Source organism: Lactuca sativa, chromosome 6, assembly GCF_002870075.4.
Source record: "Lactuca sativa cultivar Salinas chromosome 6, Lsat_Salinas_v11, whole genome shotgun sequence".
Taxonomy (NCBI): domain Eukaryota; kingdom Viridiplantae; phylum Streptophyta; class Magnoliopsida; order Asterales; family Asteraceae; genus Lactuca; species Lactuca sativa.
In genome coordinates this window covers 163141740-163164562 of record NC_056628.2, presented here as the reverse complement: position 1 = coordinate 163164562, position 22823 = coordinate 163141740, and the positions used below count along the sequence as shown (strand labels likewise).

The following is a 22823-nucleotide window of genomic DNA, read 5'->3' as shown; positions in this document are numbered from 1 at the left end:
ACAACTTATCTCAGCCTCCATCGTCCCTTATGCTCCCAAAAGACATCATATCGAAACCCTAGCCTTGTTTGAGTATTATAAGGCCATTTTGGTGCATTTTGGTGGATTGTGAAGCTTGAGAAGAGGAAAGGAGCTTGGGAGTTCAATTAGGAGCTTGGAGATCCAAAGATTGTGTTCCATTTCCAGCTCATTTAAGGTAAAAAGCTCCTGCCTTGATCTTCCATGTGTTATTCATCTTTAGGGCTTGGATTTTGGGTATATTTAGGGCTTTCTAAGCCATTTTTGGGTTGTGAAGTGTTATAGGGAGTATTGACTTCAGATATGGGTCATTGGAGGGGTCTCGTTGCATAAAGGTGACAACTTTATGGCCATGAGAGCCCCATGCATCTTTTAGACATCATTTGTAGTCCTTTAGGGCTAAAAGACCCATGCATGGACGTAAAGTTTGTGGCTTCACGTGCTATATCGCCCCTAGGAGGTCAGATCTATCCTTTGGATGAGATGAGCTTAACAGAAATCGAGTTTATGGACATGGAATTTAGTGGACTCGGCGAGTTGTTCTTGGGACTCGACGAGTCGGGTAGTGGTTCTCCAACTCTTGTTGTTTTGGGGGTCTGGTTGAGTCTAGAGAAGGACTCAACAGAGATGGACGAGATTATAGACCTGGGAATCATGGGACTCGACGAGTGTTTGAGAAGACTCGGCGAGTCTAAGGCAATCTCCCAATCTTTGAAGATGGACTCGACGAGTTGTTCATATAACGTGGCGAGTCATAGACTAGACACATTCTTATGAGGGGGATGAACTCGACGAGTTCAAGGTCGAACTCGTCGAGTCAAATGAAGATGGTCCCGATGGTATGATTGAAGAAGAACCTGTTGGGTTCTTTCTAGACTCGACGAGTAGAGACGGGGATTGGTTTGGGTTAGGGAAGTATGGACTCGACGAGTTGGTAGACCAACTCGGCGAGTCAACTCAACTGGATGTTGACTTTGACCAGATTTGAGTTGACCCTGGTTAGGGTTGCAAGTTCAAGTGGATAACTTGGATGGGGTTGTCGTGTAGGGATTGAGGATTCGAGGAGAGTCGGTTTTCACGCCGATGACAGTTCAGACACTACACGACTTTGAAGTGAGTCTTCTCCTAGTAGGGGTGGGTACGGCCATAATGTCGGCCCACAAGTAAGAGTATTGGTTAGATGATTGTCTTTGTGATAATTATCTGGGACTTGATATGTGTTATGCTTACTGTGCTTGATATGGTTATGATTGTTATGCTTATTGTGCTTATTATGTGTTAGCAGTAGGAGGGGTGAAATAGTCCCTGGTTACCGGTTGAAAGATACCGAAGGGGAGGGTAGTTCCCAGATACCGGTTGAAAGATACTGAAGGGAGGGTAGTTCCCGGTTACCGGTTGAAAGATACCGAGGGGGATTCCAGCTCCCGGTTATGTTTGACAGTTACCGGTTAAAAGATACCGAGGGTCATGTATTATTTTGGTATGGGTATCATGGGGGAACTCACTAAGCTTCGTGCTTACAGATCTAGTTTTGGTTTCAGGTACATCTTCGTCTAAGGGGAAGGAGTCGGCGGGGTAGTAGCACATCACACACACATGGTTTACGCATTGAGTTTCTGGGATTGTACTCTAATTTTCACTACTTCTGATGATAGGGTTTTGAGACAAGACATTATGGTTTTTATAAGTTGATGTAATATTGACCATGTTTTGGTGAACCGTTTTATGAATTGCTTAATTAAAAATGAAAATCTTTGGCCTCGAAATTTGCGATGTTACACAAACACTTTATTTTTTTTATTTATAATATAATTTCTAATATTACCTGCAACCTCCATCGATGTATCTTCTAGCTACATGATAGAAGATACATCACTTTAGCTTAAAATCCAAATCGCTCCCAAAAGCCACAATCATTTTCAAAGGAACCAGAATCAACATCCTATCTACACCTGTCATTCAAGTAACCGGAAAAAATAGACGACTGTGATGAAGATGACGGAAAGGGTAACAATGTGAGTAGTTCGGAGGATAGAGATAGATAGAGTTTGGAGTATAACATTTAGTATTGTCAAGGCATTTAATGTGTGGTAAATGGTGATTATGATAGTAATGCTTCAGTATCAAAATTTGGGTTTCTTCTTCATGAGTTACTGACTGACCTCTGATTCCTATAATACCTTGTGGTATTAGTCCCACTTCATTGCTCAATTCACCAATCATGCTCCCTAATTGTCAGGTAATCAAAAGTGATTATCTAATTTAACCCGATTAAATTCTAAAACTAAACCTAATTGTTGGAGAGTTTTGGCCTCCATTGTAACATCCCAAAAATACATACCAAAAATTTCATTTTTAAATACGTCATTATAAAACCAACAGTGTAATAAAACATTTGTAATATCATGTCATGTCAAAACCAAAGTAGAAATAATCAAACGTGTTATCATAGAATAATATCAGAGTGTAATCCCAAAGATCTCATGTGCGGAAAACCATAGTGTGATGTGTTGCGATCAAGCTAGCTCCTTTCCTTTAAACACAAAGTACCTGAAAACAAAACTGAAAATCGTAAGCACGAAGCTTAGTGAGTTCTCCCATCATACCACATACCATACAATCACATATCATACATACTGTCGGGCAATTCTGGGGTGCCCGACCTACCCGGTACGGCCATTCTGGGGTGACGACCTACCCGTGTCAAGCCGTTTTGGGGTGATGACTACCCATGTCAAGCCATTCTGGGGTGCTGACTACCCATCGGTCCTAACAACTGATCCTCGGGGACTATTTCACCCCCTACTGCTACTAGCACATATATCATAACATAACATATTATCAGACATATCTGGGGTGTCCGATCTACCCTTCGGTCCTAACGACCGAACTTGGGGACTATTCCCCTCCTACTATCACTATCACATATAACATATCATGCCAGCATATAAACATATCATCACATACTGTCAGACATATCTGGGGTGTCTGACCTACCCTTCGGTCCTAACAACCGAGCTCTACTACTATCACATATACATATCATGCCATCATATAACATATCAGGTAGTAGCAAACCTAGATGATATCACAAAGACAATCATCTAACATACAACTCCTACTGGTGGGTCGGCATTGTGGCCGTAGACCCACCGCTACTGGAAGGTAACTCACCTCACACTGCTGAAGTCCCGTAGACACAATCCCACACTACTGAAGTCCCGCAGACTCAACCCCAGCTGCTGGATGACAGATTCACGATCTGTCAATATCAAAACATCACCCAATTAATGATTGGGTCCCACTACATAACCATAAACACTTACTTTGGATAATTACATTACCCCAAGCTTTGGCTTATTCAAGCCCAAGGCCCAATCTGTAGGCCCAAAGTCAACTAAGAATCAAAGCCCAACACATGGCCCAATTTTCCAAATTGGGCCTAGGCCTATACATGGTCTCATTCTAAGGCCCAACATCATATACTCATTAAGGCCCAAACTATGGCCTAATTTTCCAAATTGGGCCCAAGCCCCTTACATGGGCCTTACCCTAGGCCCATTAAATTACTCTAGACTATTTGTTTGATCTTGGATAGTCCATTTAATAACCCAAATCATCAAGACCCAACAGAAAGGCCCAACAATAAACCCAAGTGAAATTAGGGTTTCACATAAAATGATGATTAGGGTTAAGTTTCCTACTTAACCCATTAAGGACTTAATCCAGTAAGGACATAATCCATTAAGTCCAATATTACTTAGATTAATTCCCGCCAATGATTATTAATTAATATTCCAAGTTATTAAATAATTCTCGTGTGTCACGCTTAATTCCCCAAATTAAGATTTATTGGCATTAGGGTTTTTCCAACACAAATACTAGCCCATTATTAATTTGTTGGACTTTTAGGCTAGTTAGGGCTTTATTGGGCCTACCAAGCCCACTAGAATATCATTGAGCCCATTAGGGTTTTATTGGGTCAATTAGAGTCCATTAGGCTCATTAGGGCTTTCACTAAGCCTATTTGGCTTCATTGGGCCCATTAGGCTAACAAGGCCCATTAGGGTTTCTAGCATCCCCAACTGAGTCAACTCACAAGACAAGCACACCGCCACCCGACACAGCGGCCGGTGGCGGCAGCCACCACCCTAAGGTGGTGGTTTTCAATTTCTTTTATTATTCCAAGTTGTAATTTACATTTTACAATGCTAAATATCACAATAACACACACTAAACAAATAAGCACACATACACACAACCACCTTGTGGTGGCCGGCGGCGGCAAAAACGGTGGCAGCCACCACCTTGAGGTGGTGGCGGTGGGTTTTCCGACCAAGATCTCTCCAATAATCCTCACAATACAACAATTACATGAACACCCGACTACATACCCATGAAATAACGCACACTACTTGGACTCGAACTCATGAGAAACACGGACATGGCAGTCCTTTGGGGCGATAAATGATGACCGAAGCACATGAGAATTGCACAGGAGGCGGCAGTGAGTCGTGACTACGTGAAGCACCGAAGATCTGAGAAGAGAGAATGAAACGATCAACAGTAACATCAGCAACGGAGGAGGGCGTCGGCGAGATGTAGAAATTTTCTTAACAAAAGTAGCAAGATCCGGCAGCTGCGGCGGCGTGAGGTGGTGGCAACGGTGGCGCGTACCACGTCCAACATCTCGAGGGAAACGAAAATACGAGATGAGGTTGATCTTACCAGGGGATTATGGTTGCTCGCAACCTTCTCTTCGTCGTTCACAGCTCAAACTTCAATCTCGATGGTCCTCTTGGTCGTTCACGGTGTCACCGGCAACAGAGATGTGGTGGTCGGCTCGGGCTCGCAACCTCCTTGGCTTCGCCGGCAAGGAGACCGATGGCAGCTGGAAGGTCTCTCATGGTGGCGGCTAGTGAAGCATTAGGGTTAGGCGTGTTTATAGAAAACTGGAGGGAAGGGAATGACGGGTTTAAGTCCCGTGTTCCTTTCAAACTTATGCTTACTTAACACATTTAGTCCCTCCCCATGCGATCTTTCCCAATTCAAGGTTGCAATTTACAAAACAGCCCCCAACATTCAAGATTCATAACAATTCAAGTCCCCATAAGTTACCATATAGCCCCTATCTTCTAAAATCTTTACAAAGCTAATCCAGAACTCACCCTTCAGCCCTCCACTTCTAAATTTATGACAATTAGCCCCTCGAGACCATCCATTGATATATAATTATTTATTTTAGGGATACTATTCGCTCATTATTTTATTTATTGATTTAATAAATAAATGGGGCTTTACATCCATGGTTGTGTTCTGGTGCTTGCAAAGTAAACTATTGTACGGAGCAATTTTATATAAAAGTACACCGAAAAACATGTAATGTCATGAAGATGTTCGTCGGTGTATCGAGGAACCAAGAAGAGCGAATATCGGCGATGAAAGTGTCTCTCTCGGTGAGTTGTTGTCAGGGGTTGGAGATCTAGAAACCAGATTTAGTGTTCCTATGAAACAAGATTGGGGAAAACGAGATATTATGGTCGGTGAAACGAGATCTGGTAGCGATTCAGGAAGAAGAGAGATGGAGGAGAAGGTTTCTGATGGTGGTAAGCGGAGGGTGGTGACGAGCAAACAGGTCTAGGGAGTGGGAAGATGCACTCGTCTAGTGGTTTCGGCGATGTTAGGGTGGTATCGGTGATGTTAGGGTGGTTCCGGCAGCGGCCCGGTGAAAGTGAAGGTGGTTGACATTACCTTTAAGATATTAGAGATATGTAGAGAGAGAGAAACAGTAAAGAGATATTTAGAGAGAGATGTAGAGAGAGAAAGAGGAGAGAGAAATTGAAGTCACATTTATCAAACGGTTAAAATTTCAACATTTAAAACTAATGGTCCAAATTTGTTATCATATGTTCTCAATCTAAAAACTGTTCTCGTTCGAATATATATATATATATATATATATATATATATATATATATATATATATATATATATATATATATATATATATATATATATATATATATATATACTAGGTTATAACCCGTGTACTACACGGTATACAAACTAAAATACCATTGAAACTTTAGAGAAGTAATATTAGTCATAGGTTTGGAAGCAATCATTATTTTAATTTCATTAAAACAAAAACTGACCATGACTTAAAATGTTATACTGGAATTTTTGTAAAGTTATCATAGGTTTCTTTCTGTGAGTATATATTGTTGTATCCATGAATGAAAAGTGAAAAATTACCTGTGAAAAATGGGTAATATTAATATATTATGAAATTGAAGTCCACTTAAATTTATAAATGTAATAGAGAATTTCACCCTAAAAATGTAACTTAAGCATAAGCATTAAAAAAATATTTGATGTACAACCCAAGACGCATCTAACCCCTAATCTGTGTGTATCAAAAGGTTTTATTAATTATGACTTTTATTAATAAATAGATAAGTAGCACATATTTTCCACATTCAATTCCAAATTTTATTCTTTTTAAGTGGAATGTTTGGAATTAATTTATTATTTTTAAGTGGAACGTTTCGTAAAGCCTGGCCAAATTTTACATGATCTAAAATGCAAGGAAACTCATATATGAAAAAAATGTTTCAAAATTTATGAAAAAATATTACATTTTTGTTATGAGAAAATCAAATATTATCCTACATTTTCTTCTTACAATACAATTTAGACCAAAGCAAATGTTATAACAAACACCATTATACCAAATGTGCATATAACCAAAGCGAAAAGATATCGACTTGACGCAAATTAATCAATTTACTTTGATAGACCAAAATCATTCAGCATAACCCGATCAAAATTTACATAAATCTATTTATATGATAATAAATGATACTGAGTTTATGAGGGAATGGAAATTACATGCGTTTCCATAAACATCAGTGAGTATGATTTCAGGTTTAAGATCTCGATCCATGATTCCAATAAAAAGTTACATCTTACCCTAAAAATGAAAAAAGGAATCCATTAGCACATATAGACAGATCAGATCATTAAACAAAGATAGCTTCTTATACAGTTCTAGACTTAAAATATCAATGTAAAAATACAAAACGAAGAAAGAGCATGCAAACATCAAAAAAACAAATTTAGATACAATGTTATTATTTATGCCTAGAGGAAATAGAAGTACAATCCTATTATGGGTTACATAATATTATTACGGGTAAAATACAAAAATGCATTGTTATTGTGGGTAAGATGTAACTTTTTATTGGAATCTTGGAACCCTAAAGTATGTTTAAAATTACAATTTAATATTATTATGGTATATATCTATTTTAACAAGTGAAAGTTTTTTTTACCACATGTCGCATTCTTATTCAATTTGCAAAATGTAATTTTGTGGTTATTTTAAATTAATTTTTTTCCACATGTTATTTTATGAGTTTTTTATTTTAACAAAATTCCGCATAATACTTTAATGTAATATAATTACAATAAATGTAGTAATAAATGAATATAAATTTCATTAATAGACTTATTTTTTATTTCAAAATTCTCAAATTAAAGCTCATTAGTTTATTTTGTATATTTATTTAAATTTAAAAGATAAAAAAATCAATTTTAATAATTCATTATTTTTTTATTTTCTTATAAATCCAAAATTTTAAATATTTAGACTTTATATTTAATTTTTTTTAATTAACTCATATAACACATGGGTCTTACACCTAGTATAGTATTAAATAATTAATGTTTTAATTTTCATTTGCTTGGAGTGGATTCGGGAGATGTTTTCGTACTGTCGAGAAGGACCTGTATGTCACGATAGAAGTAAAAGTCCTAGGATAGAAACATGGTGGTAATTGATATGGGTTGATCCTTTATACCAAACATCATTTTTAAACTTTTAACATGTGTTTTTATATGTTATAGACAAGACAATCTCGACTCATTCACATATAAATATGTCCTTTTGGATTAGAATTTATACCTAATTCGTCAGATAAGTAAATTAAATTTAGTTAAAAAATTAAGTTGAAAGCCTATAAGGGAAGCATGCGATTGTGGATTTGAGTGGCAGATCATAATCCATATACCTTTTATCTTGCCTTTTATCTCTTCTTCTTTCCTAGTAAATCTAATAAAAATCAAATATAAGGAAAGCAATCGACGAGGTGGAGATCAAATTGGCCATGAAGTAAGTATTGGAAAACATATATATATATATATATATATATATATATATATATATATATATATATATATATATATATATATATATATATATATATATATATATATATATATATACTAGGTGTGAGACCCGTGTAATATACGGGTTTTTTAAAAAAAAATTAATATATTTTGTTAAACATTACATGTTTTGTAGTATTAATTTAACATAAAGACAAAAAATATATAAACAATAAATTAACTATTTAGAAGTATAAATAAATAAAAAAAACGTACGTATTTATAAAATGATGATGACAATAATGTTATAAACATTTAACATTGATTAAATAAAAATTGCTAAATATAAAAAACAAAATGATGAATAAGTAGGTAAGATAATAAAAACAAACATCGAAATAACGAGACTTATTTTTATGAATTACAAATTTCCAAAGACTTCTTTGAATACAACATTAGATGTCTTATTGGTAAGTTTACCATCTTTATCTAAAATTAATATTTTTAATCCATCTTTACTCTTCACTCTCGACAATGCAACATACAACTGGCCATGAGTAAATACTGGTTGTCTCAAAAACAACCCCACCTTCGATAGTGATTGTCCTTGACTTTTATTTATTGTCATCGCAAAACATACAGCCAACGGGAATTGTCGTCTTTGAAATATGAAAGGAATCCTTTTATCCGAAGGCGTCAAAGACATTCTTGGAATAAACGTACGGTTTCCGATATTACTTCCAGATATTATCTCAGCTTCTATAACACGTTTGCCCAATGCAATAACCCGTAGCCTTGTTCCATTGCACAATCCAGATTTTTGATCAATATTTCTTAGTAACATAACTGGAACACCGACTTTTAATACCAACTTATGAATTGGCATACCTGAAGGTCTAAGACCATTTAGAACATCAGGGGAGTATAAAGTTTCATCGATGTTATCATGAACAAAATCTGCATGTGAAAGACTATCTGAACTTAAATACTCCTGTTGTGCTCCTAGAAATAATTTTAACAAACGCTCGTTAATCTCTTGAACGACTTCATTTTTCGGTGCAAGGATTGCTCTTTCTTGAAAATAAATCGGATTCTTGGCATTTTCAACGATAGAAGGATAGACAAATTCAATTAATGAACCAATAGGATCAGTAGAATCAACAATGAGAAGATCATCAGGAATATCAATAGTTGTCTCTCCATCATTTAAACCACCAACCTTTCCTTCTCCTATATCCAAAATCCATTTTGCAAAAGTTGTCGTTTCTTGAATATTGGATGCGAGAACACTTAACCTCATGTTTTTTGTCAATGTTAACACTTTGCAATTTGACCAAATGTAAGAGGAACATAATGAAGCATTAACAATCTCTTGCCTGCTTCCGTTAGGAATAACAAGTAGAATTTGTCTAAAATCTCCTCCAAAAACAATTGTTTTTCCTCCAAACGGCAACTTTGAGTTGGTACGAAGATCACAAGTGAATACATCTTTCATAGAACGATCCAAGGCTTCAAATGCATGCTTATGAATCATAGGTGCCTCGTCCCATATAATCAATGATGTTTTTTTTAACAATTCGGCTACATCACTGTCTTTCCCAAAAGAACAAAAAGAATCCTCTGTAAGATTTAGAGGAATTATAAAGCATGAGTGTGCTGTTCTACCTCCTGTTAGTAACAACGAAGCAATACCACTTGAAGCAACATTTAGGACGATATCACCTTTAGATCTTAAAGATGCAGATAAAGTCTTCCAAAGGAAAGTTTTACCAGTACCTCCATAGCCATAAACAAAAAACACTCTTCCTTTTTTCTGTTTAACAGCTGTCATGATTTCATCAAAAATTGAGCGTTGTTCAATTGTTAATGACTCAAGTAGCTGATGAGATTCTTTTTGTAGAATCGTTATATAAAAATCTAACTCCTCAGTAATTAAACGATTGTTTGTAGAAGATACCAAATCATGATCAGGGTAAGGCATCCCAACAAAATCTCTTAGGCTTGAACTATTTTGGAGTAGAATTTTTTCAATCTCATATAGCGTCAAGTTTTTAATCTGATCATCATTAAGTGATAAACCTGTACAATAGTAAAGTTAATTTAAAAATAATTGTATAATTATTCATATGAAAAATATATAAATAACGTGTGTAATGTAAATAATGGAAAAAATAATAATACCTGGAGTCTTTAATCTTATTCGTTGATTGTAGAGAATTCCATCAGATAAGTATTGCCAAGTATTTTCCCAGACATAATATGGTCTAGACAAACTATTAGACTTTAGCATAGTTGCAAATAGAAACCGTAAATAATAACCAGATCCTGAGTGACTTGCTTCCTCGATGGCATCAATATATTCTCTATCATCTTCTAAAAGTCCAAGCGCATAACATGCATCTCTAAAAGTAGGACAGACTTGTCCATTAACCTTGCGAATATCTTCAAATGATTTTGGCCCTTTGACTTTATTTAAAAGAATTCTCAAGAAATATGCTTCACCCAAATTAGGCGAGACTGTGTGAATTCTTCCAATAGAAAACCCTTGTTTTCTTGGCTCCCAACAACGATCTTCCTGTTTCCATACAAATTTTGTAGGAAACTCAACATAAGAAAGTTTTCGTGCATCAGCATTATGTTCATTACAGCTCATCCAAGATAAGAACATCGAAGAAGAAACCGATTGTTTATTGACGACATCTTCAATATCATCGTCTGCTCCATATACAATATTTTGTTTTCCAGGAAGATGGAATGGAAGCCTTACAACAGAAGGATATATGTAATGAACATCAAATGCAAATATACGCCATGAAGCTTCACATGCAGACAAATACCTACAATCATAGTAGTTTTGTATTTCATCAACAGAAACATCATCATTATCATCTTCGTTGTTTTGAACAACTGCAACAGTAGCCCGATCAGGACCCTTGTTAATATATTTAAACAAATATTTGATGGAAGCCGCTTGATTGCACCACTCAACATTAATGTGAGCCTGATATCTTTTCAAAAGGGCTTTATGATATGGAACGACACTTCTGTTGTCTAACCTAACACCAGACTTTTCAACAAAAGATCCATCATTACGTCTCCTATATATAGGATAACCATCAGAATCGACTGAGGTATTTTCTAAGAATGACTTTGGGAAATTTTTTGAACACTTTTTGTCAATCATGCATGGGCATTTAGGATTATCAGAACCACATGGACCATGCATCATAAACTCACTGACAAGTGCATACAATTCTGGATCATTTTCTTTGTTTGGAATTTCAGCCGAAATAACTCGATCAATATGTTCAATAGTTGGGAGTTTGTAATCAGAATGCATGAATAAACATATATGTGCATGAGGCAGACCGCGCTTTTGAAACTCCACAGTATAAACAACTGTAAATTATTAAAATAAATATAATATTATAATATAATAAAAAACATGATGATAAAAAGTATTGTTGTATTATAAGGTACCTGCTTGGACCTGACCCAATAACGCTTTTTTCTTTAAGTCTTTAATCAAAGAATTCAACTTGATTTTGAATAATCTGGAAAGGATATCAGGCCTATCTTCGGGATTAAGTGTGGTGTCAGCAAGAAACCTTTTAATTTCAGGCCACTTTGGATTGCATGTTACGGTTATGAAAAAATCTGGGTATCCAAACCACTTACAAAGCGACATGGCATCTAAATAGTTTTGCATCATGTAGCGTGCACCACCCGTAAATGAAGAAGGAAAGATAACACGTTTTCCGATGTTGGAAATATCAGTACGACCATCACTTTGTACGTTTCGTAATGTTTCATACGATTCACATCTAAGAACTTTTTGCTGATTACGTATGTAATATAGTCTCTCAGTTTCAATCATCGTATAAGCATCAACCAAAAATTGTTGAAAAAGCCTTCGTGAATTAAGAATTAATGAAAAAACATTAACTCTGTCTTGAATTCTATAAGAAAAGAATTCTCTCATTGTACAGTTACGACGTTTGCTATTCGTTGAATCATCAAAATCTCCGTGAGGGATGTCAACTCTATATCCATCATCCCCTTATGGAAATAGTAGTGGATACTGAAGAGCAAGGTACGAAGGATGTAATTCGTTTATACGTTGTAGACTTCCTGATTTAGTTGTTACGATGATATCTTTGTTATCAATTGCATCACCAATATCACCAACAATTAAAGCAGCAACTTCAGAAGCAGAAGGTAAGTTATATGTCCTTCCATCTTGTTGCCTTCTTCCTATAAGACGTAACTTTACATCTATATGAGGATTTTCATCAAAACAATCTCTGACCATTCTATAACACTTAACCAACTCATTCGTTGAATCCAACATGTCCTTCAAAAACTGTATAATTTCGATATCAAAAGAATGAGAAGTTGATGTGCACCCTTCTTTTTGTGTACTGTTAAGAATAACGGTTATATGTAAAATTTAGCAAGTTAATAATTATATGAAATATATAAAATTAATGGTTTATAAAAAACGTATAAAGAAATAAATGAACGCTTGTTGTCGATTTGAAACTTCATTTTCAGTATCATATATGTATAATTGCGAAAACTTTGGTTTCGATCCATCTATAGGTAGAAGACTTCCCATGCAATGATAATTTTGACCACTAAGTCTAAAAACATATGGAGCATTGCCTTTGTTAATTGAAGAATCAACTTTTCCACCCATTGAAGTAAAGGAAAACATCGAATTGAATCGACGGATGTTCTTCATGAAATTTTTTCCTTTTGGATCAACAACACGAAAGAGATTTTCATAATTTTTAGGCGGTTCTTTTAGTTGAGGAAGCTCGACCTTTCCATTGCCACAACAAAGGGAAAAAGAAGTTTTCTTTCCAGAAGCATTGCCTTTACGTGCTTCATTCCTCCATAACTGTGCATGACACATCGTACACACAAAAGTCTGATCACCATGGTCCAAGTAATCTGTTTAATAAAAATGTATGATAAAGTTTGAACTAAATTAATGTTTAGATGAGTAATAGTTTATAAAGAAAGGTGGATGATAAATTTAAATTAAATGTTACCTTTTGTGGCACCTGAAGTTAAAGTTAGTTTATGGATTTGTTGATCACGAAACTCTTCTTCTGACGTTAGGTCGAAAATGGGTATGTGAGTAGTATTTAGAAACTTCCTTTTTTTATTTATATTTTTGCGCAATAAATTGTTGGAATAGTCTCGAGTGATTGAAGATGAAGTCATAGGTCTCATGTCACGACACAAGACTGAACATTCTCCGTTGACTAAAAATAAAAGTATGATATTTAGTATTAAATTTATAAAGTAAATTGATAAAAATGAAAAAATAAAAATGCATACATATTATAATAATATGTATACCATATATAGTAAGAAACAATATGCTGGATAAAAGCGTAGTTATACCATTGGTAATGTTGGACAACAGAGTTCTTGTAGTAAAATTAGAAGCGTCTTCAAAACGTTCTTGATGACGACCATTATTACCTATAATTGTAATATATGTTAATATAAATATGTATTAATTATGGAATAATAAAGAAACACATATAAGAACATAATATTTATTAAAATATTTATAATAACTATAGATGGATAAAATAAAAGAAGTAAGATGATATATATGATATACCGATTGGCATGGTGGATATGTGATTGGATTTTCTTTTATCCAAATAATTTTTCCTTTCTTTTCGTTTGTCTTTGGCGTTGTGTGATAATGGACTATCGATATAGATATTGGAAGTAGATTGAACACGTGTTTGTTGATATCCATATGAAGAAGTTGTGGTGACATTTTGATTGTTACCACCATGATATGCCAACTTGTTTGATGATGGTGTTTGAATGTTGGTAGTTATATTAGAAATGACTGTAAAAAAATAAAGAATATGTAAGTTATAGTACACATAACATTTATTTTAAGATAAGATAAATAAGAAAAATATAAAAAAATAAATGTAATCATATAATTACACCTACTATATAAGGGATTTATGAAATACCAATGTAAAAAAAATTGAAATAAATTTTGACCGTGCTAGGTATTAGGTGTGAAATTATAACAATATCTTAATGAAATATAAATTGTAATGTATAGAAGAGTATAGGTAAAAGACAATAGGATTTCAGAATTTGGGGAATGTGTATAAAATAAAATATGTTTAAAATGCAATAAAAACCGGTGTCATAGGAATAAAAAGACATACCAGACGGCGTTGTGGATAAATGATTGGATCTTTTCTTATCCAAATATAATTTTCTAAGTTTTCTGTTCTCTTTGGCAGCAACAGACAATGGATTCTTAATATTAAAAGTTGAAGTAGATTGGAAATTCGTATGTTGATATGCATATGATATATTTGGACATTTTCATTATCGATGCGAACATATGTAGAATTGGTTGAACGGGGTGAATGTTGTTGAGGAATACCTACAATGTATATATAATATTAAGAATGCGTTATTACATGATGTGATAGTTATGTGATATAATACATCATAAGATATAAAATAATATTTGCACAACATAAGTCAAATATAAAACATGATTGAAAATAAAAGTAAATTGGGCTATATATAAAAAATTACCAATTGACGTGGTGGACATAAGATTGGATCTTCTATTTTCCAAATATAATTTTCTATGTCTTCGTTTATCTTTATGCTCATTTGAATTCATATCGTCTGTGTAGCTTAAGAACAAAAAGCAATTTATGTAATAAAAAATTATATTGACCATAATATTCAACAAAAAGATAGAAATAGAAAGATAGTTATACAGAGTGATAATGAGATCGAGAAAGATAGAAAAACTTTACTAATAATAATCGACAAAGCACAAATTAGGCAAGGGCAAAGAGGATAGAGGGATTGATGAGCACTCCGGTGGTAGCAACGCTGTTAACCGGTGACAATTTCAGTAATTTCACGACCCTGTTGGTGACAACGGCGATATTAGGATTCAAAGTCACATGTGTCTTAATTGAATGACGTATAAAAATAAACGACTTATAAAATTTTAGTGATGTAATCGGGCTGTCAATAATGAACTTAATGCAACTATAACATAACAATGATAAAAAAAATTAATATATTATAATAAATGGGTTGCAAGCAAATACTCGTAATTATCACCCAGCTTTAATTGCGAAATAAACCAACCCAACATCATATACAAACTAAATAAATAAAATATTTATATTTTATTTCCGTGTATAAATTATTTATTCAAAGTATTTTACTCCAATAGATAATAGGCTTTTTGACCGATAGATTACAATTGCTTTATTTTATAAGGAATACATTAAATGATTAAATACTAAAACAGAGAGAAAATGAGAGTATGAGAATAACACCTGTAAATAAAAGACACGGGAGGAGACACGGTAGGAGGAAGCCGTCTCCGATACAATGAAATGGAAGAACTGGTCAGGTGTAGCAGAAGTGTACTAAACTGCAGGATGATGTTGAGCACCGAGGTGGTGCCGACAAACTAATCGGAGCGGAGATGGGTTTAGCAACAATGTCATTGACGAAAACAAAAGGTATTTTTTGTTTAATTAGGGTTTCATCTTTTTTCTTCGAGATTAGCTTCTCAAATTTTCTGATCATCGATTATTGTTAAGTTTAGGGCTTAATATTTTATGAAGTATTGCGTAAATAGAAAGTAAAATACGACATTATTTTGGGTTTATTTGTAGAGATTTAGTTTCTAAAAATCACGAATTGGTTTTGATTTTTTCAGTTAATTTTCATGAGATTGTGATGCATAGTTGTATGATTCGCTTTTTATTAATGATAAAATGATAAATGGAGGGTCCATAAAGTTAGCAAGATATGTGGGATGGTGCTAATCCGTCGGTATGGCTAAATTTATTTGGGTTAAAGGGCTTTGTTCTAGGGTTTGTGAGTAATAATGTCGATTTAGTTATGTGTATAATAATTATACTGATAAGTTATAGACAATGGTAACCAACTTTGTCGATTTAGGTATGTATTTATGCCATGTGGAATAAATTTCCACATACGATTACTGCCATGTGTATTTGGAGTACCTTGCTACAAGGGCATAAATTTCCACACAGATAAAGCAGCATCAACTGCACCCCTTCCTTGCTACAACTTTGGAGTACCTAGCTACAACTTTGGGGTCCCGCAAACAGCTGGCGATTGCAGAATTTGATGAGTGATTGTTGATAATTCCAAAGGTTTTTATTAGTATTATTAAAATTTGAAAAATATATAATTAAATTTCGTATGAATGGTGATAATTTTATTTTTTGATAATGCTCAGGATCTTGCTGTGAATGTTGTAAAGGATGCGACTGATTTGGTGGCTAAGTAGCATGCATATCACCACAGTGCACAAACTAAGAAAATTCATCAATTTTATAATGTACAATATGAAAAAAATTTGTAAAGAAGAAATTCTATTATGTACAATATGAAAATACTCTGTAAATTTAATTAATATGGTGTAATGGAATTATTATTTTGTAAAATAAAGTTGTAATTTAGTTGGGTATTGTTTTGTATTTAAACCGGATGAAGATGCAAAGTGAAAATGAAGAATGTATCATATATTATCAAAAACATATTGCCACATGTTTGTAGTTTTCTTTTGTTATGTTGGAAAAAAAAGGGCCGCATAAAGCCTTGAACTAACACACACTGTACGTCTAAATTCGTAATATTAAGAATTTTGCAGTTTATATATGCAATATTATATGAGTTATTTTGTAGATTATTAGGTCAAAATTATGTGATATAATTTTTATAATTTGATGGCAGAGAAAAAACCAAAACAAAAAAGTATTTATACACGGAAATTCAACATTCTTTCTCCCTCATTTGCATACCGTAAATTTAATAAAATACCGTTGTGAAGATTTGCCAAAGACAGTAAGGACAGTTCTGTTAATAAAGCTAATAAAAGGGAAATTACGTAAAATTGTATAGGATGACACTGTGACTTATTAAAAATATTAAATTTATAGCTTACATATAATATGACATAATTAGGAAATTAGATGCTATAGTATACATATAAATTTAATAAAATGATAGATATTTAAATATGAGTTTTGATTCTGAAAGCATCAAAATAATGTGTAGGCTGCTATTAAATGAAAGTAGGTTGCTATAAACGCAATTTTTTATAATAAAAGGGTAATTAGGTAAATTTCAGTTTCCATTAATGTAGTTACATTTCCCTTTCACATACAATATCATATGCAGGTCTAAAATGGACATTTATGCCCTTGATTCCATTTTTCACAGATTTTATACAAATTTATTTACAAAAAGGTCATAAATGGAAATAATCATGAAGTCAATACCGTTGTAGATATTTTCATTGCCAAAATGAGAACACCTCAACATACAAAAGGATTCAAATAGTAGAGTTATATAATCAGGGACAAATGCAGCAAAAAGATAAAAAATATATATAAACTTTGCATTGATTCAACAATAAACTGCTTTGCAAAATAAGGTAATCATTAAACCAAAATGGATCAAACCATATATTGTTATGAACAAACACAAAGAAAACAATACTGCTGTTTAGTAGAAGCTACCACAAGGAAACATCCAAACCCCAATTCCGATATTCAATTAAAAAAGTAAAAGATAACACAAATGAGTATTCATAGTTTACCAAACACAAAATTTAGAAATCCAAAATAATATGCAAGTAAAAGAAGGAAATATAAAAAAAATATCTTAAAAGAAAGCAATGATTAGCAAAGAACGATTGTTGTTTAGGATCATTTTTCCACCTTAGGAATCAACAATTTGGTTGTTATTCCAGCTTTGTCATTGTCAACACAGGATGCATTAGGTTTTGTTGCAGATTCATAAACATCATCATCAAGATCATAAATATCTACGAGTTTACGTTTGACACTTGTAGGTGGAGAATTGAGGTTGTTGGTGGCGGTTACTGATGATGGACTTGTACTATTACCAGATGGAATATTTGACACAGGAGTATTATCATCAGTGTGGGAATTAACATCCTAAAATTAAAAAGAGAAAATAAGATAAATTATTAATGAAAATGATATATATATATATATATATATATATATATATATATATATATATATATATATATATATATATATATATAAACATAAAAGTGTTGATTACCTTACAACCCACTGTGTCTTGAGATGCAAATTCTGAGCCAACTGCATTAACAGAATCATTATCCATATCCTATAATATTATGGGTAAAAAAAATTGTTACATTAAGGATTCTATGAAATATTATGTAGTAAAGTAATCAAATTATGGTGTATTTTTACCTATTCAATGATATTCTTTTTCTCAATGTTTTCCAAAGCAACAATAATGTCGAAATTATCTGTTATCTTGGAAATGTTGTAATAACGACCAAATTTTGAGGAATTCAAAGTCTTGACAACGATCTTAAAAGCCAATTTTTTATTGAGCATGGCGTTCAACTCATTTGGAAAGTCACTTGGGTTGTCGAACTAAAAAAATTAGTAGTAAACAATATGAATTAAATAAATGTTTAAAAAACAACATTAATTTAGCAATATGGTATTGATTATAAAATACATATACCCTTTCATATTTTGATATTAATTCAGCAACATATATTTTCAGAAGGTTTCTTACTTCACGATCAAACATTGTAAGACCACTCCAACTAAACCTTGAACTCGAACTTTGATCATGTAACTTAAAAAGAACATATATAAACATAAATTTGTAACATTAAAAATAAATTTAAAATCATTGAATTAGAATATATTAAGTTTTTATTTGTTACATACCTTGGTTCAGCAATAACATCTTTGCCTTTGCAATCTTTTTTTGGACAAAACATCATCTTTTTCTCTTCAAAGCGGTCCAAGTCATTGAACGCCTCATTTGGAACATCCATTAAAATAACCTTTGACTTGCATTTTATACACGCATTATAGTACCAAGTCCGCATATCTTCAAACATCTTTATTGTTCCAAGAATTACCGCACAATTTCCCTATGATAGTAGGTGTATATGGGGTTGATTAATATTATAGTATTGGATTAATTAAATTAATAGGGGATGAATTATGTACCTCATTCAATTCGTGAATAGTGGATATTTTGTAAAAGAAGTTCTTTTGAAGAAAATCATCATGTAGTGAATACATGGTTGATGATCCCGATGCACGTGAGACCGAAGAACACGAAGAGGTTTTTCTTGCTTGTAAACTATTTTTTTAGAATTTTAATAAATATTATATATCATAAATAAGAGTTAATAAAATATTGAATTGAAATGAGAAATCATTTGGAAAATTCATGAAACCTTTTTTTGAAAGCAGTTATCTCGTCAATGTTGTCCTCAATAAAAAGCTTTGTAGCTAAGTAGGTTTTGTTGACATATGGACGCTCTGAAATGGATATTTTAATTTTTGTATGAATGTTAACAATTTCATAAAACCAAGATTTTGATAATAGAAATATTACAAATTAGTATCATGGTAATACGTACCTCGGATATTCTTGAATTTAGCAAGTTGAATAATCATTACAAAATGACCATGATGCTTTGAAACATATGCAACAATTTCATCTGCATAACGTCCCCATAGAGTAACAAAAACTTCATGTCCTCTGTAAAAAGAAATAAAATTAAAAAACAAAGCATCATTACAATATTAAATATATTTATAAATAATGAAACTCACTCTAAATCCTCCATTTTTAGTGTGATTTTCTGCTCCTGTTTGTCTTTTGGAGGTTCCAATGGAAAACATTGGAAAACGTTTCCTATAATATCTATATTATATAAAATGAAAAGTGTAAGGATGTATCTGTTATTGTGTAAAAATTAAAGTTAGATAAGTTAATCCATTAGCAAAGGCATTTTAGGAATACACTAACCAAATGACAAATTGGCTTGGATCGAATTAGAATGAAGTTGTTTGAAATCAATGAAAGCAAAGGAATTCCGGGGGCCACAAAAGTCTTTGCATTTAATAACCTTAGTGCTATACTGGAAATAGAGTTTATGTGGACCATCAACAAACTTTATAACACCATTATTTAACCCTATTGTGGGTTTTTGAATGTAGTAATCACCGTATTCTTCCAAATTATTTCCTTGTAGGTATGAAAATGGTTTATCCACATTACATTCAATTTTGGCGCCCTATAAATAGATGAAAAAAATATAATAATAAGTTATACTATACATAAAAAGAATTATAACTTAACATGTATAAAGTAATAATATTAAAACAAAAAACTAAAAAAATCCATAATACCCTTTCGTCCATCAATATCATTCCAATCATACGAATCTGTTTCCACAGACGAATGATTCGAACCTTGATCGTGTAGTCATCTTGTGCAAGTGTCAAGTCACTGATCATGGTAACGTTGGTGTTTTCCATTACGCTGTAAACCAAATGTAGTAACGAAGATAAGTTGTTATATAATAGAGAACTACTATAAATAATTGATAAAAATAATTTTAAAAAGCATCAAAATAATGTGTAGGCTGCTATTAAATGAAAGTAGGTTGCTATAAACGCAATTTTTTATAATAAAAGGGTAATTAGGTAAATTTCAGTTTCCATTAATGTAGTTACATTTCCCTTTCACATACAATATCATATGCAGGTCTAAAATGGACATTTATGCCCTTGATTCCATTTTTCACAGATTTTATACAAATTTATTTACAAAAAGGTCATAAATGGAAAGAATCATGAAGTCAATACCGTTGTACATATAAATCTAATAAAATGGTAGATATGTAAATATCTGTTTTGATTCTTAAAGCATGAAAATAATGTAAATATCAGTTTATTTGAATCACGAGACTGTTTTTCTTCTACAGATGTAGTAACCTCTACATATGTAGTAAACTGAACCATTCCTAGTTTAAGGGCTAAGTATCTGTAATTCTGCATATCATATATGCTTTTTAAAAAACCTATTATCTGTTTGGATTCGATTATTGCCAGAAAAACATATATCCAACTGAAACTCTAAAATTAAAGCTTATAATATCTCTCAACAAATTAAACTTTGATCATCTGTATTAATTTAGCATCTATATAAACTTGAACTAAAGCATTTGAAATTTTTTGAAAAATGGAAAAAGGAACAAAGAATATGTTAAAATCTTCAACAAACTACTCTATGAAAAGATTGATCAATTTCGAACAGAAAATATAATTTGTTATCCGAACTTAACAGTACCCATTATTTATGTTGATAAAAAAAAGTAGAGAAACAAAAAAATAATAACAATACTTGAGATAGGATCTTAAACAGATAAGTTTTTAACTTCGACAAAAGATCTAAATCTCATCCACTTTCAAAGATTCAAACAAAAAGATAAAAAAAAATGCAGGAAAAAGATAAAAAAAAAAAATACACAAAATTTGCATTGATTCAACAATAAACTGCTTTGCAAACTAAGGTAATCATTAAACCATAATGATTTGTCAATGTTGTAAAGATGTTTCTGTAGTCGATTTTGATAATGAAAAACTAAATGTTTGAAGAAAAACCATATGAATTCGAATTCAGCAAGTAAAACTAAAAAAAAAAAAAAAAAATCTTTGAGACATTTAATCAAACAGCTTATATGCAGTGAAACATGAGTAAATATTTAGTACATAAATCTCTACAATTCGATATTATCATGGAAAGGAGAAGTTTAAAACATGAAATCTTCAAATATTCAAATAAAAAAGAATCAAATCATAATCCACAGAACACTAATTGTACCGATAATTAAATTTGCTAACCTGATGAAGATATTGTCGATAATGAACTATGATGATGAACGTGGTGATGCTGTAAATCTTCAATCTCTCAATAAAAGTCGACATATGAAGGAGATTGTAGCTGTATATATTTTTCAAAATTGAATTTGGAAAGGATATGAATATGAATAATAGAATGAATTGAAATTTGTTAAGTTTCTGCAATTAAAAATCAATTTGGGTGGTGATTTCCGAGAATTATGTATGTAATTTACGAAGAGATATTTGGATTTAATGTGTTTTTTGACAAAACCGTGAGGGATATTCATGTTTCCTTTTTATTTGTATATAAGAAGACGCAGAGATGGTATACGTTTTTTTAGTAGTATTAATTTATGATATTTTTTAATTTAATAGAATAGCAAAAAATCCACAATTTGCCAAGTGGAAATAAACTTAATTGAAAAAATTATCAAAATGCCATGTGTCATATTGAATGAGAAGGTGACACATGGCAGAAAACCTTCATTTATTAAGGGATATATATATATATATATATATATATATATATATATATATATATATATATATATATATATATATATTAGTTTATAACCCGTGGGAACCACGGTTATACAATTAATTAAAATTTTAAAATAAAAACTAAAAATTATTAATCAATTATTTTAAATAAATTATTAATTAAGAGATTTTTTTAGTTATATAAATTTTAATCATTAATTTAATTAAATAAATATGTGAAAGTTATATCACTTTATAATTTGTATTAAGATTATTTTAATTTTTATTCTAATGTTATTAATTTAATGTAATTAGAGTGAGAAATTTAAAATGGAGAATCAATAGGTTTACAAATGACAT

General features: G+C 32.3%; 3 protein-coding genes and 1 long non-coding RNA gene across 4 annotated transcripts; 1 reads left to right on the top strand and 3 right to left on the bottom strand.

The window, feature by feature from the left end:
* Positions 1-8608: 8608 nt before the first annotated feature.
* Positions 8609-12064, bottom strand: LOC111921783 (uncharacterized). Its single transcript, XM_052765087.1, has 3 exons — positions 11668-12064; positions 10369-11586; positions 8609-10266 (listed from the first exon to the last, which is right to left on the bottom strand). The coding sequence occupies exons 1-3, from the start codon at positions 12062-12064 to the stop codon at positions 8609-8611; spliced, it is 3273 nt and encodes a 1090-aa protein (XP_052621047.1).
* Positions 12065-15506: 3442 nt separating this feature from the next.
* LOC122194629 (uncharacterized) lies at positions 15507-16723 on the top strand. Its single transcript, XR_006183988.2, has 3 exons — positions 15507-15743; positions 16189-16406; positions 16493-16723. It is a non-coding gene; the product is annotated as an uncharacterized LOC122194629 (long non-coding RNA).
* A 990-nt stretch (positions 16724-17713) lies between these two features.
* On the bottom strand, positions 17714-19424 carry LOC122194628 (uncharacterized). Its single transcript, XM_052764494.1, has 3 exons — positions 19293-19424; positions 18352-19213; positions 17714-18218 (listed from the first exon to the last, which is right to left on the bottom strand). Exons 2-3 carry the CDS (start codon positions 18415-18417, stop codon positions 17967-17969), a joined length of 318 nt encoding a protein of 105 aa, XP_052620454.1. The 5' UTR covers positions 18418-19213; positions 19293-19424; the 3' UTR covers positions 17714-17966.
* Positions 19425-19426: 2 nt separating this feature from the next.
* Positions 19427-22238, bottom strand: LOC111921782 (uncharacterized). The gene is made up of 6 exons (XM_042895599.2): positions 21984-22238; positions 20487-20619; positions 20104-20371; positions 19908-19998; positions 19712-19833; positions 19427-19610 (listed from the first exon to the last, which is right to left on the bottom strand). The coding sequence occupies exons 2-6, from the start codon at positions 20613-20615 to the stop codon at positions 19504-19506; spliced, it is 717 nt and encodes a 238-aa protein (XP_042751533.1). The 5' UTR covers positions 20616-20619; positions 21984-22238; the 3' UTR covers positions 19427-19503.
* Positions 22239-22823: the final 585 nt, after the last annotated feature.

Excerpts from the sequence above, each read along its gene's own strand:
- LOC111921782 (XM_042895599.2), bottom strand. The coding sequence starts at position 20,615 with ATGGAAAACACCAACGTTACCATGATCAGTGACTTGACACTTGCACAA. Across the intron at positions 20,372-20,486 it reads TGATATTGATGGACGAAAGG|GGCGCCAAAATTGAATGTAA; the intron begins GTATTATGGATT and ends ATCTATTTATAG. Across the intron at positions 19,611-19,711 it reads TAAATTCAAGAATATCCGAG|AGCGTCCATATGTCAACAAA; the intron begins GTACGTATTACC and ends TATCCATTTCAG.
- LOC111921783 (XM_052765087.1), bottom strand. The coding sequence starts at position 12,064 with ATGATTGAAACTGAGAGACTATATTACATACGTAATCAGCAAAAAGTT. Across the intron at positions 11,587-11,667 it reads ATTGGGTCAGGTCCAAGCAG|TTGTTTATACTGTGGAGTTT; the intron begins GTACCTTATAAT and ends AATAATTTACAG. Across the intron at positions 10,267-10,368 it reads AATAAGATTAAAGACTCCAG|GTTTATCACTTAATGATGAT; the intron begins GTATTATTATTT and ends ACTATTGTACAG.
- LOC122194628 (XM_052764494.1), bottom strand. The coding sequence starts at position 18,417 with ATGGATAATGATTCTGTTAATGCAGTTGGCTCAGAATTTGCATCTCAA. Across the intron at positions 18,219-18,351 it reads AAGACACAGTGGGTTGTAAG|GATGTTAATTCCCACACTGA; the intron begins GTAATCAACACT and ends TTTTAATTTTAG.